Source organism: Anolis carolinensis, chromosome 4 (genome assembly GCF_035594765.1).
Source record: "Anolis carolinensis isolate JA03-04 chromosome 4, rAnoCar3.1.pri, whole genome shotgun sequence".
In the NCBI taxonomy this organism is placed as follows: Eukaryota; Metazoa; Chordata; class Lepidosauria; order Squamata; family Dactyloidae; genus Anolis; species Anolis carolinensis.
In genome coordinates, this window is record NC_085844.1 from 96,452,906 (window position 1) to 96,474,316 (window position 21,411).

The 21,411-nt window shown below is 43.7% G+C and overlaps 1 protein-coding gene across 5 annotated transcripts in view; it reads left to right on the forward strand.

Annotated features, from left to right (window-relative positions):
* slc12a7 (solute carrier family 12 member 7) overlaps positions 1–21,411 on the forward strand; it is a 154,785-nt gene that overhangs the window by 29,389 nt on the left and 103,985 nt on the right. The window contains exon 1 of one of the 5 annotated variants that reach the window (XM_062980828.1): positions 9,330–9,468. The exons of the other annotated variants lie outside the window; for them this stretch is intronic. Within the exon in view, the coding sequence (XP_062836898.1) occupies positions 9,429–9,468 (40 nt within the window). The 5' untranslated portion in view covers positions 9,330–9,428. Of the gene's footprint in view, positions 1–9,329; positions 9,469–21,411 lie in introns of those variants that run through there. 5 annotated transcript variants of the gene reach the window in all.

Genomic DNA, 21,411 nt, shown 5'->3' on the forward strand with positions numbered 1-21,411 from the left:
GCGGCCTGCCTCCGTAAGGTATTGAACTGCTTTTTTTCTGTTGATTTGCTGTAAAACATGATGTTTTAGTGCTTAATTTGTAAAATCTTAATGTAATTTGATGTTTAATAGGCTTTCCCTTAATCCCTCTGTAGTATCAAACATTTTCGCTTATCCAACACTTTTATTTTTCAGTGATTGGTTTTTTTTGGGGGGGGGGGCGCCAAAATTCTGTTCGCCTACACTTGAAAAATACCTAGGGCCGGCTCTGCCTCTAAGTGCAGTATCAAGTTTTTGCATTCTTGTGATTTGATTCATGAATGTCACCTATACTTGGCTACTTTGGAGTTTCTGGATTTGTCATGGATTTTGGATTGCACTTTTTTACTGTACTTTTTCTTATCTGTTATGCTTTTCTTAATAAATTTTACTTAGTGGATTCTCTCGTCCCTGCGTGGTGTCTGGGTGAAAAGGTGTCCCCTTGGCTGGGGCTCAACAGCTCACTCCATGAAGCACAAATTTTATAATGCTTTAGTGTGTTCTATGTCTACACTATTATTTAGTTTGTTACATTTATGAGTAATATTGTGAGTTTATACTCAACTTGTCTGCAGTTATTTTTTGTAATTAATGTGTTTTTACTATTGTTGATCTAACTTACCTGGATTGTATGTGCTTATGCCCTTTATTATGGGTTTTTATTGTAAGCCACTCCAAATGCTTTTGGCGAGATGGAGCGGGATATAATAAAGTTTATTATTATTATTATTATTAATAATAATTATTGTATGGGTCACTAATATTAAAATTTATAGAATTTGGGGAATGTGTGGGAAAGGGGGTGAGTTCCATATCCTAGTTTGTGATTGCTGCATAAATGTAGTCTACATAGCCTGGTCTAGATCAAGACTGAACCTATGAAATAATACATTTCCTCACATAATAATCGCCATTACATGATAGGTGCACCTGTCTTTTTGGAGTCCCGGTTTTTTAATTTTCCGTAACTATTGTGTGGTGAAATATGGTAATTATGTTTCTGAAACAGGAATGGGGATCATTTCTCACCCCATGGCCTCATTTCCCCTACCTTCTGGGGCCTATGTGATCAGTGAGATGAAAGCTAAAACACCTGAAATGAAAGAGAAATACTCCAGCGGAGCTGGTAGGCTTGGACAATGACTTTCATCAATTCCAGTTGAACCTTTCATAACTTGCTAACTACGCTTGGGACCCCAGTTTTGAGAGGGAATCACACAACAGGAGAGAAAAGTTGTCTATTCTGTACTTCCGCTCCAGTAATTAGGTTTTTAAAAGCTTTTAGCTGACTCCAGAGCACATGTGTCAGACTCAAGGCCCATGGTCTGAATGTGGTGTGTTATGTCATTTTTATGTATTCTCCAGATGTAGGACTCCAACTCCTGTCTTCCTCATCATTAGATATCATTACTAGCGCTGATGGCAGATGTGATACAGTAACATTTGGAAAAATATAGTTTGTTCTGTTTAGTCAGGATAATGGGGTTTGAATTTAGATTCAAGACTTGTAGATAGGATGCCTTATGACTTAAACCTTTGTCTCAGTTTGCAGTCTTTGGTGATAAAAGGAGAGTGCTCTGAGCCATGGACTTGTTTGTCTTTCAATAAATACAGGAATATAGGGAAATGTAATGATGATGAGTGTTTCTCCTGATATTGGTTCAAAAATCACTTTTATGTCTATATGAATCTGACAAGAATAACATGAAAGAATGGTTCATTTCCAACTATAACAGTGGACTGTCCCAGATTGGAAAAAATATTTTTAGGCTTCAAAAAGTGTCATTTACAACCATTTTAAGATGATAAAGTGCTCCTTGTATGTGGATTTTACAACCTTCTTTCATATGTGCTGATAATCTCAACAAAAGAGAATAAAGGCCCATTTCATATGGGTAGCCACTCATGTGAGTGACTACGTGTTGTTATGGACTAAAAGATTAGCGCATCACAAAGAAAGCATGGAAGCTTTCACAGTAACCTTTTGTCATAAATTATTTCCAGGATTCCACCACCTCCGGAGAAATGTGTGAATTAACCGTGGTGCAAAACACAGGCAACTTTTTCATTTCCTTCTTGATCCAGATACAGCAGGGTTGCTCTTATCTGTACGGGTTCGGTTCTGGGATCTACTATGTATACAAAAAAATGCAGATGGTCACACTCCATATAAAGTGGTGGTGATATGAACGTACATGCTTCATCATGCTGGTATTCACATCACTTCCACTTTTTCTTCGTGTACTCTGTGAATGCACACTAATGGAGATACTGCGCCTGCACGGGCTCCAACGGAAAACTCTTCCAAGCTAAAGTTTGAATTTTGGCGGTAGCCATGCCCCTCTCCCCGCAGGGCATATAAGGCAGCCCTGGGCATCTGCTCTCCAGTTCCTTTTTTTCCGCCGCAAGGCTCACTTCGGACTCTTCGTTCTTATGTCTACCACGCGCTTCAAGCATTGCACTCAGTGTGCCGCTAAGATTCCCGACTCGGACAGCCACGGCAAGTGTCTCCTTTGCCTTGGCGAGGCCCATGTTGTCGGTACTTGCTGCTTTTACTAGCTCTCACGGCACAGGCGAGGAAAAACAGAGCGGCCAGACTTAAGGCGGTGCTCTACAAGAGGTCGCTCGCGCTGAACCCTGCTCCTTCCACTTCGAGGGCGATGTCGGCGCCAGCCGCTAAGGCTTCTTCATTCTCCTCCAGGGCCTCAAGTGCTCTAGAGGGGCCAAGCCTTCTAAACCGCCATGCATGGTGACCACGGCTAAGGTGTCGACCCGGTCTGGAAAGGTGGGACCCTCCTCGACCTTTGGCCTCGGTGGCTTCGGTCCATTCCCATGTGGGGTCTCAACCCTCGACCTCAGCGATGAAGATTGCTTTTAAGAGGGCCCAAGAGGAATCTCGTCGAGCCCAGTCCGACTTAGTAGCAATTCCCCTGACACCAGGCAAGTCTATGAGGGCGCCCTCTAAACAGCTTCCAGCTAAGAGGCGGATGACCCAAAGCTCTTCCTCCTCGGCTTCCTCGCAGAGAGATGTCCCTTCTTCCTCGGCGACTTCGTCAAGGAAATCCTCACCAATTGAACTGGCCCAGAAGCCTCGAGATGTCTCTCAGTCCTCCCCTCAGCAGTAGTCTGAAGGCGAAATACAGGATTCACCCCACCACTCCACTCAAACAGTGGTCAGGGTACCGATGCCTGAACCCGCCGTAGGGCGCCGACTATCTCGGCAGCAGCTTTTGCCCCTGACCTCGACTCCAGAGTGGGGAAGACAGATGGCCCGCTTAGCCCGTGCAGCTCAAGCCCCGGTCTCCAAGGACACTCGATCACCTGCTGCTCCTGCTCTTGAGGTTATGCCTCCTCCAGAGACTGTGCTTTCATCTCCCCCTGGGTCTCCTCAAGGGGCCGAGGACAATGAGATCGATGTCGATCACCCAGAATCCATCCTTTTGGCTTCTGTCGTCTCTCTGGGCCTCGACCTTTCACCTCCTCATGATGCCTACGAAGTTGACCCTCCTTCTCTGACAGATAATGACACGCTTTCTCTGATAAGATGGTCAGAATGGCTGACGCCCTAGGGATGGAAATCAAGCAGACCTCTAAGGCGCTGACCGACCCTGTCTTCAAAAGGGTCCAAGCCCAAGCTCCTCCGGCTACCCTTTTACCATTTTTACCATATCTACTGGACGTTATCCAAGCTTCTTGGAAAACGCCATCCTCGATACCACCCACCTCAAAAAGGATCGAGGCCTGGTACCGTACCGACGACGATGCTGTGGAATGGCTCAAACACCATCCTGACCCTAACTCTATGGTCGTCCAGGCTTCTCAGTCTTCTGGCCATCAGTCCAACACTCCAGCTGATAGAGAAGGTAAAAGATTCAATACCGTAGGTCGAAAACTTTATTCTGGAGCTCTCCTACTTGTAGGATGGCTAGTTATGGGGCTTGTATGGGCGCCTACCAACAAATCCTCTGGGAAAAGGCTCAGCCCTTCTTTGCAAAGCTTTCTGACGAAGATCGATCGGTTCTTACCACGCTTCAGCAAGAAGCTGACTCCCTAGCCCATCATTAAATCCAGATGGCTAAGCATACTGGGGACACTGCCGGCGAAATTGCCCATGCGGTTGCCATCTGTCGTCATTCGTGGCTGAGGTTGTCGGGTCTTTCCTCCTCTTCTAGACAGGTCATTGAGGACTTACCTTTCGATGCGTTGGGTCTTTTCAACGCCAGCACTGACGACAAACTTAAATCCAACCATGATTTTAAAATGGATTCAAAGTGTGGAGTCACACAACCTTACGCCCAGCGCACTCGATGGTTCCCTCATCGTTTTCGCCATTTCCCACCTCAACCCTTTCGACACCAAGCCTTCAGGCGGTCTTTGAGTTCGAACCACCAAAACCAACAACAACCTCGCCGCTCTGCCCAGGCTCAAAAGCAGCGGGGTCGAGCCACCTCTGCCTCTGCTCAGGCCCATTGTCGTACCTGACGCCGTACCTTCCTGCCCACCTTTGGTACCTTTGCAGCCACCATGTTGCCTCTACAACCTTCCGTCCTACTGCCTTCACACGTTTGCCTCTTCACAGACCGTTTGGTCCCCTTCTATCACCAGTGGGAGTCTATTACTTCGGATGCTTGGGTTCTCCACATTGTCTGAGAGGGTTATGCCTTAGAGTTCGAAGAACTCCCTCCTACAGGTCAGGTTTTCCTCACCAACCCCTCTCCAGAGATTCACGCCGAAATCGATTTCCTCCTTGCCAAGGGGGCTATTTGGCTTTCTCCATCCGAACAGGACCCTCGAAGCTTCTTTTCCAGATACTTCATGGTCCCAAAGAGAAGAGGGGGTCTCTGTCCCATCCTAGACCTACGAGCTTTGAACTTGTTAATCCGTCCAACAAAATTCCGGATGGTATCCATCGCATCCATTCTCCCGATGCTTCAGCAAGGAGATTATTTTGTGTCCATAGACTTACGCAATGTGTATTTCCACGTTGCGATACGAAAAGCCCACCGACGCTTTCTCTGTTTCAAGGTCCTCGACCAGACTTACCAGTTTGCCGTTTTACCCTTCGGCCTCATCACGGCACCGAGGGTCTTCACCAAGGTGGTGGCCGTAGTTGCGGCACACCTCAGACTGCAAGGCATCACGGTCTTCCTGTATCTGGACGACTGGCTTCTTGTCGGGCCCGACCCAGTCGTGTTGCAGTGCCACATTGATCACACCCTCCAACTATTGGACTCGCTCGGCCTCCAGCTCAATGCCAAGACGTCTCACCTCATTCCATCAAGGAAAATCTGCTTCATCGGCGTCCTCTTTGACTCTATCGCCCAAACTGTCTCCCTTCCATCCGACAGGTTTCTTGCCCTCCGTCATCACCTCACGATCTGCGAGCACAACTGGAGGGTTCGGGCCCGATCCATCCAAGTCCTTCTAGGTCATATGGCGTCTACTGTCCTGGTTACTCCCTTTGCCAGGCTGCACCTCAGGCCTCTCCAGAGATGGTTAATAGACAATTTCAAACTGTCTCAGCATCCCAGCTCAAAATTCCTCTCGGTACCGTCTCATGTCCATCGGTCCCTTCTTTGGTGGAAGTCTCGAGCCAATGTGTGCAAAGGTCTACCATTCTATTCCACTCGCCCATCGGTTTCCATAACCACCGACTCCTCCAACTATGCCTGGGGAGATCACATGGATGGCCTCACCATCCAAGACCTCTGGTCCCCTCTCGAGAAGGACAATCATATAAACTTCCTAGAACTCCTTTCTTCAAGGCCCTAAAGGCCTTTGCCTGCTTAATCCTCCACAGGACTGTTCTCATTCAAACGGACAATGCAGTGGCAGTATTCTACATCAACAAACAGGGCGGCACGGGCTCGAGAAAGCTGATGCTTCTCTCCACCCACATCTGGCAGTGGTGTCTAGCCCACAAGATCTACCTACTGGCACTCCATCTCCCGGGCCTCTAGAATGGCCTAGCCGATGCTCTAAGCAGGATGACAAGCTCCTCCCACGAGTGACAGCTTGATCCCGACACTCTCCACGATCTCTTTCGCGACTGGGGATAGCCTACCCTAGACCTCTTCGCCTCTCCTCAGAATGCGCAGCTACCTCGATACGGAGCAAGACTTCCTCCAGCCTCATTTCCCGGATGCCTCGGGGACGCCTTTCTTCTAGACTGGTTGTCGGAACCACTCTATCTGTTTCCTCCCTTCCCTCTGATACCAAGGGTCCTAGAGAGACTTTGTCTGGCCTCGGCCATGGCGATTCTGATAGCCCCAGCATGGCCGCGGCAACCATGGTACCCAGCTCTTCTTCATCTCTCCAGAGGGACCTTTTGCTCTCTTCCACCTCTGCCGCATCTTCTGTCCAGAGAGAGAACGGTCAAATCCTTCATCCGGACCTCCCCTCTCTACATCTCACTGCATGGAGGATTCTCGCTTAAGCTCCCTCCACCTGGATCTCCAAGAGGTTCTCCGTGCAGCACACAAGCCGGCTACAACCAGAGCTTATGCCTATAAGATCTCTCAGTTTCGTACCCTCCTTCGGTCCTGAAGCATTGACACCTTCCCGACCTCGGTACTGGTGGTCCTGGATTTCCTGCTTACCCTTGTGGAACAAAAGCTCTCCCTCGCCTCTATGAAATCCTATCTAGCTGCCTTATCTTGGTGCTTCCAATGCCACGGTCACCCGTCCCTGTTTGACAATCATCTCATAAAGACCTTTCCGAAGGGCTACAACAATCTTTGCCCTCCGACACAGCCGCCAACACCCAGTTGGAGCCTCGAACCCATGCTTTCCCAGCTCACATCCTCCCCATTTAAGCCACTGGCGTCAGCGGACCTTCACCTACTCTCATTGAAGGTAGCCTTTTTGATTGCTGTGACATTGGCCCATAGGCCTTCGGAACTGGCAGCTCTTAGAGTGGACGAACCTTACCTTCGCTTCCACCACGACCGCACCATCCTGCGTCCGAATATCTCCTTTCTTCCTAAGGTAGTCTCTGCTTTTCATCTAAACCAGGACATTGTGCTCCCAGCCTTTTCTCCCAACCCCTCATCTCCGCTTGAATGGAAACTTCACCTTTTGGATGTGAGGAGAGCGTTCCTCTTCAGCAACGCGTAAAACACCGAGACTTTTTGTTGCTTATGCCCTGGACAAATTAGGTAATCCAATCTCCTCCCAGAGACTTTCCCACTGGATTGCGCAAGCCATTGAACTTGCTAACGAACTGGCTAAGCGTCCTCCTCCCCCAACAATTCGTCCCAAGATCAATGAGGGGCCTTTCTACCTCTACTGCTTTTCTCAGGGGCATCCCTCTTGACTATTTGCAAAGCAGCAATTTGGTTGAGCCCTCTGACGTTCGTTTCCCACTATAGAATGGACTCTAAGGCCCAAAAGGACTCTGCTTTCGCCAGATTGGTTCTGTCCTCCTGCTTATCATAGAGGATATTGTTTTTTTCCTACATAACACTTACCTCTAAAAAAAGAAAGAAAGAAAGAAAGAAAGAAAGAAAGAAAGAAAAAGGATAAGAGGGGAGATACAAACAGTAGGATGGGAGAGAGTGAATGGATCTCATTCCAGATGTTGCTGTTTTCATAACATGCTTTACTTCACTCTTCTTTCATAATGTCTATGTGATTGCACTATGTCAACACTTCTCACATCTGCTTTACAATGGTTTACACTGTTGGAGGTCTGTTTACCTCTCGGTCCTTTTCTAAGGACAGTTTACACTGCGTTTTTCTCCCTTTTGGAGATACTGTTGCTTTAATTGCACCTTCTTCCCCGGGCCGTCTTGGTGCCCATTTAACGGGGATACACCTCAACATAATTATGTCTCTTGTTTATGCACTTGGTCAATGCACTGATCTCGTTTCACTTTTGCTTTATTTCTCTTTGATGTGTCCTAATAAATATTGTGTGCATTCACAGAGTACATGAAGAAAAAGGTCAGGTTGCTTACCTATAACCATGTTTCTTTGAGTGTACTCTGTGAATTCACACAAACCCACCCTTCCATCCCAGCTGGCAAACCTCTCCCTTTCTCGTTGCCTTTGCGGCGCAGGAACTAGAGAGCGGACGCCCAGGGCTGCCTTATATGCCCTGCAGGGAGAGGGGCGTGGCTACCGCCAAAATTCAAACTTTAGCTTGGAAGAGTTTTCCGTTGGAGCCCGCGCAGGCATAGCCTCTCCATTAGTGTGAATTCACAGAGTATACTCAAAGAAACATGGTTACAGGTAAGCAACCTGACCTTACTAATATGGAGTACGGTGATCTCAGATCTAGATCCTGTGGATCCGGAGAGCTGTCATAATTTCAAATGGGACTTTGTAGGTAATACATGCAAGGTTTGAAAACCTTTTTGGTTCATCTTCTGAATGAGGGGCATCAATCTATGAATATCTTATCTGAAGCAAGCTTCAATGAATTTAATGGGACTTACTCCCAGGTAAGTACATTCCAGATTGCAGACTTATTCTACTACCCAGTCTTTTAGTAGCCACCATTTTGCTAATCCTCATATTGTTGGGTGTAGAAGGATCTGTGGACTAGGGTTCTTACTGCACCCTAGAATGATCAGTACCGTAGATTGTATTCGGGTGTTGTCAACCCTTTTCAAAACCTAGCTAGTCAAAGGTAAGTGGTGGCAGAGGGAAGAGAAGAAGAATTGCTGTGGTTAAACATTTTTATATAATCCCCGTGTCTTTACAATTTCCATGATTAATATAGTCAGTTGTGATGGATGCCATGCCATACAACTACTGGTGAGAAGAGGAAAGCACACCCTGGCTGTTTGGCTGAAGGATCTTCTCCTTCCCCACCAAACCTGCAGAAATCCTGTGTCACTCCCCCCACTTTCAATCCTTGGGAAGCACTGGGCTAATGTAAATGAAAAACCATTGACTTGCTTTTTAATACCTGTGGATTTAGCATAAAATATTTTAGCTGTGTCAACTATTGGCTGATGAACAGAGTGCTGTACATATAATCCTGATGTTCACTGGCTTTATATACACAGGGTTGGCTCATTGGCTGGGAATAGTTTCTTAAATGAGTCATTGACTGATGTAAACATCAAGTCGATTCTAGGTGTAATTTCTTTCTACCTGGCGACACTTGATGACAGAGAGGTCAGCCCTACCCTTATTGTTGTGTGTGTGTGTGTGGGGGGGGGGTTATCACTGATAAACATCCCTCTCAGTTTAATCTCTCGGAGAGTGCTGCTGCTACTGCACTGCAGCTTGGCTTTGTGTCACATGCATACTTTAAACTGCATGAAGCTTTGATGACTTGCTTCAGGATTAATCCACTACTATCGAGAGACAGGATTTGAGGTCTTGTACAAAGCGAGAAGGCAACTGTCAGCTTTCTGCTGTTTCATCTTTTAACATTTGGAGAGTTAAGACTTCTGACTATGAGCGAACAGGATTATGAGGAAAGTGGTCCAAGCTCAGGTGAGTCTAGTTTTTATTAAGAAAGTAAGAAAGAGAGACTGAAGCATGTCTTTTACAAACTGCTTGTTGTTCCTGCATTAGGGAAAAGCTAACATTTTGGCTTCTTCAGGAGATTCAGATATTGTTTTCAGCAGTTTTAACCATACTACATGATTTTGTACAGTTCAGTCCATTATATAGTATTGGAACTTAGTAGGAATGTATTTATAAGTCAGTGCATTTAATTTCAGTGATGCAGTAGCGGAATCCTCTGTTATATAACACAAGATTAAGTACTTTTCATTCAGCTCTTTAATATAAATTTGGGATCTAAATTTTCAGTGCACAAAGCTGGAGATATATTGTAAATATTTAAAAATTGAAGATGGATTTCAGTGTTAAAGGAAATTAAAGCTACACACACATATATATACATATGAGATTACTTTTTTAATAAAAAGCCTAAAGTGACCTGTAGTACACTTTGGAAGTATTCTAGAACTTGTTTCTAGCCCTTAATAAATACTTTAACATAGATCTTTCTTGTTCTTGTTTTACACATTAAAACTGAAATTCCAATTAAATAGTTATTGATCAGCGATAATGAGAGAAATATTAATCAACATTTCTAAAAATTTGTCTTGTGCTCCACATGCTCAAGTAATGTGGGGAGTATCTTTGAAGTTAGGGAAAATAAAAAAGTCCAGGTTAGGACAGTTGAGGAAATTTAGTTGCAAACTTTAAATCTTTTTTGTCCCTTTTGCTACACAGTGTAAATTTTAGTCATTTAATATGAGATGAAATGAGCATAGCATAGCTAAATGCTATGTGAAAAATCACAAGAGCAATCCAGTGCACTGGCACATAACTTCCTTCCTGAGTACGCAACTCCTTGTCTCACCGTAAGCCTCCCACACTTAGATTGCAATGTTTACAGGAGCTTTGTGTGTGCCTAACTACATGTGAGGAGAAGAAACAGGACCATGTCCCAGCGGTACCTGACTTAAAAAAAATAGGATTTTTTAGATTCCTAAAAAGTATGAAAGAATGAATGGGGACTAACGTTGCCCGTGTATATAACTATTGTCAAAGCTACAATTTGGCACTGCTTTTGAGGTTATCCACATTATATCCATTCTGTAATCTTTCCTTCATATATTTTCTTGAAAATAAATGAGTCGGTTGAATTTTTTAAAGGTAATAAATTGTTTTCTGAATTTGCATTAGAAATTCCAAAATGATCTTGCAAGTCTTCAGAATGTATAACCCATTATTTTTTCCACTGGTCTGTCTCCATTAGCTGATTCTTTATATATGCTAGCTGACTCTGGCAGCCTGATTAATTTGGGGGAAAAGAACCCACATTTCTTTCATTTTACAAAATTTCCTTGCCTACGTGCTTTACCATAGGCAGCTAGAAGAGTGGCTGTTTGCAAGAAGGGACTGTTAATGGAACTATACTTTTTATCTTCTCTACTATGTTTTAAACTGTTTTAACTTTGGGTTATTAAGAGTGGTTTATTTTTTTTATTTGTAGTTTTTATCTGTGCTTTATATAAATTGCTATCGTTCCTTGGAAGTATTTAAAATAAATGAAGATATGTACTAAAGTATGCTGTTCCATTCATCTAGGTTTTGAGTCATGGGACTCTTTAAGGGTTAGCTGTAGGAATCAGAAGCAGATTCGCTTTATGTGACTGTATTCTGTGAGTGTCTGACAAATAGAAGTTCAAGATCAGGTGCAGCAAATACTCTTTCAGCGCAGTATCAACATTTGTCACAAGCTGACCACAGAACTCATGCGGCAGGAGGGAGTAATACTGAATGTTCAACCTTACAGAGAGTTTGTAAGTGCATGATATTCTGACTGCCTGACATTATTGTCCAGTGGTTTTCCAGACCTCAATATTAAATATTCCCAGGGAGGGAATATAATATATCTGTTCAATTTTTAGTCAGATTTTTAGTTGAGAGCCTTGTTTAGGTTGTCTTCATAATTATTTTGACATGTTGCTTCCTTAGTTTTAATGCTGCTGTTTTGTCTTGTGGAAAGGCTGTTTAGGGGCCTCTGAATGATAAAAATGATATTAATACTCCTCTCCCCGCATTTAGGTTGTGATACTGTTAGTGTAATTTGTTCTCTGAGGTGCCTTAATCATCATTGTTTAACATCTTCATGAGGCTTCTTTATACAGATCTCACTGTTTACAAACACATATGCCTGTGTGTCCCTAGGTCTAGCATATGGCCCATAGGGAGAAATTTTAAATCTTTAACCAGAATGTTTTACCTTACGAAGAAAAGCATTAATTTGTTTCCTGGAAAACAACTTTTTAAAAGAACGTTATTGATGTCAGGACCAATGTGGTTTAGTGATCTGAGCGTTGAACTATGACTCTGGAGACCTGGATTTCAATCCCTGCTCAGCCATGGAAATCCACTCGGTGACCTTGGCAAGTCTTACTCTCTCAGCCTCATAGGAAAGCAAAGCCAAACCCCTTATAAGCAAATCTTGCCTAGAAAACCACATAATAGATTTGCCTTGGGATTGCCAAAAGTTAGAAATGACTTGAAGGCACACAAAAACAATAAGAATTGTGATTTAAATGGACTGCTTTAAAGTACTCCTATTCCGTTTTTGCTTTTCTTGTTGAGCGAGTAGCTTCTGTTGTGCTCAACAATATTACTTGTAAAGCCTTCAGGTTCACCACTAAACTATACTTTAGGATGCAGTTAGTGAAATACACTTAGAGTCTTCTCAAAATACTGCCTATGTAAATAAAAGGTACTGTGAAGCATATTTTAAAATATATGAATATTCTAAAACATTATTATATTTTGTAAAAGAGTTAAAAACTTTCTGGCTAATGAAATATTTATTATAGTATATTTCTAGAATAAAAGAACAGATGAGGCCACCAGTTCAGTTATTCTATATAATGTGCATACAATGTACTTTCGAAATGGAATTATTGCTTGGCACTAATAGTCTCATTCTTATGTGTATATGCGCACATTTATATATTGCTTCTCATTTACCCTGTAAACCTTCTGTATGGCTGCAATTGCAGTAGTTGAAGAAACTTTAAATCAGTTATGGTATAGTTTTTTAGATTTCCTTTGAGTTCCCTTCTCTTGGTTCTGGAAGAAATTCATCCTATGGCAAATTTTTAACAGACGGATTTAAGACTGTTTGAGTACAGTGGGATTTTTTCTTAAAATGAGAGGAGTAGAAAATTATTCTGAACTACACAATGTCATTAGGTTTCACCACTGTCTATAATATTCTTTTAATGCTGTTTCAAAGGAAAGATGGGACATAAATCAGTAGTACAGCACCCGATTTTCCTGTGTAGTATTCATGTTCAACCTCTGGTTTCCTGGTTGCAAGTTGAGAAAAAACTCTGGAAAGCTTGACACCTAGTATCCCTACCTTCCAAAGGGACAAATAGTCAGAAGCAATTACTAATACATACCTAGGATTCTAGCACAAATCATTCATTGGAGCTAGATATTTTTTACAACAAAACTATCTGGATATACTGTTCTCTCTGCATGAGTGGTGCTGCTGTGATTCATTGCTGACCCTTATACCTGGAGCATAACTTATTTAAATCAAATGTGTGATGAGTCCTTGGAATAGTGGACATGCTCTGTCCATGGGGATATATTCCTGAACATTCAAGGGAAACAAGAAATAATTACTAGCAAATTCTATTGAAATTAACTCCTGACAGAAGTAATCATAGTGTTACCCTAGAGGACCTAGAATATTCCTAGAGAGGTGTCCTTTCTAAGAAATTACTAAATCCTCTAAAACAATTCCTGGGCAAGAATACCATAGAATCACCTGGAGAAACTTGAAAATTTATATTTATATATTTTTATTTACTTACTTTATTTTTAGCCAACCTTTCTCCCGATATAGGGATTAAGAGAGAACATGTTTTGTAGGTGAAATTGTGAGTGCCAGTCCTATGAACACAGAGGTTGTATTATATATTATTAAAAAAGAAACAATGAAGTTGCATTTTATATGGAGTCATTGCTGACTTTAAATAATGTTTTAACGTTAAACAGATCTGAAATGTGGCTTAAGTGGCGATAAGCATGGATTCTTTGTTGAGACCTCTGGTTCTGTTTATAAATAGACATGTGCCTTCAGGTTGATTTCCACTTATGCTGATAGAGTTTTCTTCACAATATTTTGTCACAATATGTTTGCCATTAACACCCTCTGCGGTTAATGCAGTGTGACTTGCCCCAAGTGAATGAGTGGATTCCCAGGGCTGAGTGGGGATGTGAACCCTGGTTTCCTAGAGCCTTAATCTGACATTCAAAAATCTAGTCCATTACAAGACCCAGGATCCTAATTCTCCCTACTACACTGGCTTTCCCTGTTTATAAATAGGCTACATATCTATTTTTAGATTTGTAACCTGAGCCATCCAGAGAGCTCTAGAAATGTTTAATAAAACAAACTACATTTTGTCAAATTATACTAAAAGCTAATTGTCAAAATATTTATACTGGTAAACAAAAAAAGATATCAGTATTTCAGTAGCCATGTTCACGTTTAGAGTATTGGTAGTAATACTTGAGCAAGAAGAAATAAAGAGTGACTGTATTTAATTCTGACATTAAAAAGCAATTAATGGACAAGTTGTACCTGGTAGGTATTTAAAAAATGTTTCTTCATAATACTCTGTGATTTCTCCTCTCATGAAGAGAGGAGAGGATTTTTCCTAAGGCTGCTCATAAAAACATCAACTCCGCTGGGGCTTGAATCAGTTTTCTTAGTTCCATTATTTTGCCCCTAGCATTAAATAGTGTTTTGTTAATTTTCAAAACAGTAAATAAATCAACAAAACCAACATTTTAAAGAGAAAAGTAGGATTGTCTTACACAATTGCAATAGTTCTTGCTCCCCTGGACTTTCACTGTTCAATCTGAATGCTTATAGTATGCTGTTTGAAGAATCTTAGATATTCAGTACTGTTTATACAGCAAATGACAATGAGAAAGGCTGGACCAACTTTGAATGATCATAATGCCAGCTGTTAAAACCTTTCAGTGCGTATAACTGATATTCCCATTAACTCTTACAACAATAATAATTATTATGATGCCTTAAAAATGAAAGGTTGAGAGACAATATTATCTAGAGCTATGCAGTGAATTCTTGCTAAGGTACTGCTAGTTATATCTTGTATGGGTTAGTGTAATGGGCTCTACATAAAGCTACCTTTCAGAAGTGATCAAAAACTTCAGCTGTTCCAAAGAGCTACAGCCACATTATTAACAAGCTAGTTAGCTATAGGAAGCTTACAACTCCCTTGTTTCAACAGCAATACTGATATAACCTATATGGCTATCCAGGATAGCTCATAGATCATATTTCCACACATGAAGCTACTCATGCTTTGAGATCTTCTGGGAAGGCCCTTTTCTCTGCTCTGCCACTCTCATAGGTACTTCTGTTAGCAACATGGGGCAGAGCTTCCTGGGTGGCGGTTCCCAGGCTCTGGGATTCCCTTTCAAGTTAATCTTCCTTAGATGGTCTTTTTGGCGAGCCTTTGAAGACTGATTGTTCATGGAGAAGAGAGCATTAATGAGATCCCATGTTGCTTTTATTTCTTTTTCTGGTCTTTTTAAGGGGGTGTGTTTCATTATTTTTAATGCTATCATAGTTTGATTAAATTTAGTATCTGTACAGTATGTACTTTTAACTCTATCTCTTTAAACTTTTGTAACCCTAGAGCTGGGGAAATTACTGATAGTAGTAGTGATAAATGTGAATTGAAACATAAGCTTTCCTAATCAAGTTGTGTGATAGAAATTTGAGTTTCTTCGGAGAGAACGCTACAAATAGCTGCCGGAGGGGGGGGGGGTGCCATTAATGGATGGATAAAAGCTATAGCATTGGGTAGAGGGTTCACAATTATTTTCCTGTGCAATTTCCCAAAAGTGCAGTTTGCTAGCACGGATAACAAATAAGTTACATTAGCCCCTCCTCTTTCATGGGGGTTAGGTGTGCAGAACTCTTGCATTAAAAAAACAACACTTTTGTAAGCAAAGACATTTCTCTAGGAATCTCTATGTCTTTCTCTATGACCAACTTCCTCAAGCTTTTATTATAGAGAGCCATCCTGAAGCACCTGGAGATTCCTAGAGATAATATATTAATCAAATCCATGAATGATCAGAAATGCAAAAGTTAAATCTGCAAAAGTCTGACTGTATATACAGTACTTATACTATTTCGGTCTTTTACTTCCCCATAACTAATACAAGATTTATGGCACTGGATATGGGAAGGCTCAGAAGAATTTTTTTTTAGGAGAGAGACAGTATTTATGTATTCCCCGCCCCCCCCCCCAAAGGAGTTTTTGTATATTTTCCCCCAAAACCTGGAAATGTTGTGAATAATATGGATGATGAAATATTTTATTTTACAATGATAAATAACAAAGGTAAATCAAAGTTTTGTTTGCACATATAATTCAGAAGGAGCCCAGTGTGTTGCTTGGAATTGCATACTAACTAGTCAGTATCAGGCACTCTTGTTAACTTTGAGAAGTAGTTCCGTTTAACCAGTTTAGTAAGGGCCATAAATCCCACCATTTTGTTTTCCATCTTTCAAAAAGGAAAAGCTTCGGGGCGTCACACTCAAGTTTGCTAAGACTAGCAGTCAACAGGGTATTTGTAAACCTCCCGGTTTATGGGTTTGCATGTTTCTAGATACCGGTTGCTTAGCGGCTTTGCTTTTGGTTTTTCAAGTGTAAACATGTGCGCAAATAAGTGAACAATGCAACCTGCCATTACATTAAAAAAAGCTATAGAAAATATAGATTGTTGTGTATTTGGGGTGGAGGTAAGAGCTGATGATGTAGACAAAGAAATGAAATCCTCACTACCTGTCAAGAATAGTCTTGCACAACAGTACTTCCTAGAAGATTAAATGCTTTATAAATTATGTAATTATGTTGAAATTTGGGATTAATAGCATTTTACAGCATTTGATATGTGGACGTAAATCACTTAGGTCAGTGGACTGCCTAAGGCAGGACATTTAGAGCTTTGGATCCTGAGATCAACATCCTTTTCTGCCATGAATATTAAAGAAGAAAGTTACATATAGCTGTTTAAATTTTCCTAGATTTCTGCATTTGCCAAAATGTCAGTTGAAAAAAAAAACCCTGCCAAATGTGTATTTTCTTACTATCTGAAGGTTCTGCCTAAAACTCAACCTATGAATTCCTATAAATTCATTAGTGGGAAAGACACCTACAAACACACATGCACATATTTGGAAACATGGGTGATTCGGATTGTGAAAAGCAACCTCCCCAAGTCTTGCTTTAAAACAAGAAAAGAAAATATCTCATCTCGTTTTATTCTTAAGTCGCTGCTCCTCTTGCATAGTTATTGGTTAGCTATTGGTTAAGGGTTTTCAAAGATGATGCTTTCCATATTAATATTTAAAAGCAAATCCATTTTTGAGTGGCCAAGAATGTTTTTGCAAGAAGAACAGTGACACTAGATATTTTTCCCCTTAAAAAAAAGCATTTTAAACTAAGCCAACAGGGAGAGATTGCAGTCCAAATTACCATGTTCCCAAACTTGTTTTCCAAAAAAACATATGGGTACAATATAGATAAATATCAATTTGTCCCATTGTCTTTGTGATAACCTTTAATGTTAAAAGAGGGAAAGGAGGACTGTGACCACAGACAGTTTGGCCCTAACATGAAAGAAGAGTAAAACTTTTTCTTTGCAGGCAAAAGGGAAAGGGGAAAAGGGGTACAATGCTGTACTTTCATATAAGAGGCAATAGTGAATGAAAATCTGTAAAATGTTCACTAAATAATGAGATGGCTGCCTAGGAGCAGTGTCAAAAGGATATGCCTCCCATACATAAACATCTGTCCATTGATATACTGAACCCCCCTTCATAAACATAAATCATTATGTGTTGATGTGTACCTTCAATTCATTCCTATCGTGATGGTGATCCTAACCAAGTCCTATCATGGGTTTTTCTTACCGTTATTAGTTCAGAAGAGTTGGTTTTTTTATGTGGGCATTGAATTGTTGCCATTGTAAGCCGCCCTGAGTCCCTTCGGGTGAGAAGGGCGGGATACAAATGTTGGAAGAAAATAAATAAATAAATAAATAAATAAGAGGTTTCACAATGCCTGAGGCTGAGAGACTTTGACTTGCCCAAGTTACCAAGTAGATTTCCATTCAAAACCTGATTTCCCACTCAGACCACTACACTGGCTCTCTACCCAGCAATATACAGAGTGTATAATTCACTTTTCCCCACCCAATTCAAAGTCCATGTGTCAGAACCCTGCTACTAGAGCCTGGATGTGGCTCTGAGTTTCAGGGTCACTGACATTGATAAGACACCTGCGTCCCAGGACTCGGAGGAGAAACGGCTGATGGACTTGGCGGGGAATTTGCGCGGGGTTTTACTGAGCGGGAAGAGACTGTTCAAATGAGGGGGAGGGTATATAAAGGAGGGTTGGCCGGAGCCTCCCATTCTTGGCTTTTCTGATGTTCATGTTTCCTACAGTAAAAGTTCCTGGTGATACCACAGAGAGTCTCGTGTGTTCATTCAGGAGCGGCTGTGGTGAGCTGACACTAAGCCAAGAAATCGGACACCATCCCGCTGTAGCGGTGAGGTGTAACATGCAAGTGGAGGATGAAGAGCTCTTGGGCGCCGGAGGAGGAAGGTCGGAAAGGGCCACTCCCGAGACGGACGCTGAGTTCCACCAGCTGGCGGCCCTGGCGTCATCCACCGCTTATGCCCAGCCAAATGGGGTAACCCAGAGGCGCGGAGTGGTGCGGGGAGATAGCACCGGAGGAGAGGAAGGTTCACCTTCCCCAGGCCCGCAAAAGATGGTGTTTCTGGAGGAGAGGATGTCGGCGATGGAGACCACCCTGGCAGTGATGTCGAGGGCGATGGAGCGCCTGGCGGTTTTGGCGGAGCCGGAGCGAGGAAGGGAACTCCGGGCTAGCTCAATGTGGGACGTGAGCATGGGAAGCAGCCAGGGCTTTGCAGACCTCCCAGCACCGAAGGGAAGGGAAATGCGAAAGGAGCCCGGTGCCCGGCCCAAGATCCAAACGAGCCTGACGCGGGTGGAGGAGAGTGACGACGAAGGGGAAAAGCCTCCGAGAATCCCGGCTACGCTCCCAACTGAGACCCTGGTGCCCCTGGCGAATGCCGGGCGTGGCACAGGACAAAGGGAAGCAGCAGCGGGGCCCACTGGCCCGCAAGGGGGCTTGCGACGGGCGGAGAATTGGGGATTGCCACCACAGGGACCCCTACCGAGACGAGAGGAACTAAGGATCGAGTTTGGGGGAGAGTCCTCTGAACTGGATTTTTTCCTGACCACGGTGAGGGGCTATATGGAGGACAATGCCCACACTTTTAGAACGGAATCCAGCCGGGTACGGGCCATTGGTGCAGTGTTGAAGAGGGGAGCGGCCAGCTGGTACGTTCAACTACACGCGCGGCGCGACCCATGTCTGGGGTCACTCCGACGCTTTATGGGGGCCCTGGAGACCCGTTTCCGAGATCCACTGGAGCAGATCCGGGCGAGGGAGGAGTTGAAGACCGTCTCCCAGGGGCAGAGGTCGGTATCTGAGTATGCGGAGGAGTTCCAATGCCTCGCTGAAAAGGTGCCGGAATGGTCTGCAGTGACAAAGATAGAACTCTTCAAAGAGGGGCTCAGGCGGGAGATCCTCTCCTGGGCGGTGCATCGTGATGAGCCTGACACACTGCGCGGATGGATTCAGCTGGCGGGGCGCATCGAGACATCGCTGGCCCAGGCGAGGAGGCACCGAGGAGGGCTACAGCAGCGGCCGCAGATGAAAGAGGGGAGCCGGAAGGAGGGATCAACCCCAGCCGGGAGGAGAACGGAGCCGACAGGGAACGTGAGCACCAGCAGGAGGGGCTGCTTCGTGTGCGGCCGTTTGGGCCACAGGGCTGCCGAGTGCTGGCAGAGAAAAGGGGAAGGCGGAGGCCCGCCCAAACCAAGAGCCGTGGCAGGGAAACGCGCCGAGGAAGAACCACCGATGAGGCACCACTCGGGGGGGTTGGTAAGTCAGGACAAAGCCATGATAGTGGTCCCCATTCAGCTGGAAAGTGGCAGCAAACAAGCAACCTGCAAAGCATTTGTGGATTGTGGATGTTCCAGGAACATCATCTCCCCTGAATTAGCCGAGGGATTGGGATGCGAAAGAACGAACCTAGAATCCCCAATAGCTTTTTCGCAGTTGGACGGATCCACAGCATCGGGATCATTAGCTAAGTACAGTGCCGAAGATGTAAAGTGTAAGATAGGGAGTTGGGAAGGAAAGGTGTCATTTGTGATATCACAAATAGCCAGCTATAATGTTATACTAGGCATGCCATGGCTGGGGCAGGCCAACCCGCAAATCAACTGGGAGGATAAGAGCATGATCTTCAGGATGAAGTTGGAAGGAGGGAGCCAGGAAGTGGAAAGGGAGCCGGGGAAAAGGGGGGAGGAAGACTCTATCAGGATAGCAGAACTGGCAGATAAATTACCCCCAGAGTATCGGGATTTTGTGGACGTATTTGATGAGAAGGAAGCAGACAGTTTCCCACCGAAGCGGAGAGTTGAAGTGAAGATAGAGCTAGTCCCAGGAGCAGAGCTTCCTAAGGCAAAAATATACCCAATGTCGGCTAGGGAAAAGGAGGAACTGAGAAAATACATTGATAAAAACCTAGCGAGGGGTTTCATAGAGCCTTCAAATTCCCCTCTAGGGGCGCCTGTGTTGTTCAGGCGCAAAAAGGACCAAACGCTGAGGCTCTGCATTGACTACAGGGGCCTGAATGCAATCAGTTCTGGAAATAAATACCCCCTACCTTTAGTGAAGGACTTGATCGCCCAGTTATCGGAGGGACAGATATTCACTAAATTGGACTTAATTGAAGCGTACCATAAATTGCAGATTAAACCAGAGGACAGGTGGAAGACGGCCTTCTCCTGTGCATTCGGATTATTCAATTATCGTGTGCTCCCTTTCGGTTTGTGCGGCGGAGGCGCCGCGTTCATGCAATTAATCAACGAAGTGTTGCATCCATTGTTGTACAAGGGAGTCTTTGTTTTTTTAGATGACATATTGTTAGTATCTCGGACTAAGGAGCAACACATAGAACTAGTCAGGGAAGTCCTGCAAAAGTTGAGAGAAGCAAAACTGTATGCGAAGCTTGCCAAGTGCGAGTTCAATAAAGACCAGATAGACTTTCTGGGGTATAGGATTTCCTCCCAGGGAGTGGCGATGGACCCTGCGAAGGTAGAAGACGTGAGGGGGTGGGAAGCCCCCAAAACACGGAAGCAGCTGCAATCCTTCCTAGGGTTCGCAAACTTCTATAGAACATTTATCAAGGACTTTGCGCGCCTCACTTTGCCATTAACGGATTTGTTAAAGACTAAAGGTAGGGGAGAAACAGCCAAAGTGAAGGCCCCAGGGGCCAAACTGACCTGGACAATAGAATGCCAGGAAGCTTTCGAAGCCCTTAAAAAGCGTTTTACTGAGGAGCCTGTCCTACAGCACCCTGATATGTCTAAAGCCTTTGTATTACATTGCGATGCGTCAGACCGGGCATATGGGGCAGTTCTGCTACAGAAAGACGAGGGGGGGAACCTGAAGCCATGTGGCTATCTGTCAAAAAAGTTTAGCGATACAGAAAAAAACTGGCCGATTTGGGAGAGAGAAGCCTTAGCGATTCTAAAAGCACTAGAGTGCTGGAGACACTTTCTGGAAGGAAGTGGAACACCGTTTGAGGTGTGGACTGACCATAGAAACTTACAGTATCTAAGATCCCCTCGTAAACTATCAGCGAAGCAAATTAGATGGGCCCAATATTTCAGCCGTTTTGATTTCAGACTCAGATTCTTCCAGGGGAAACATAATATACTCGCTGAC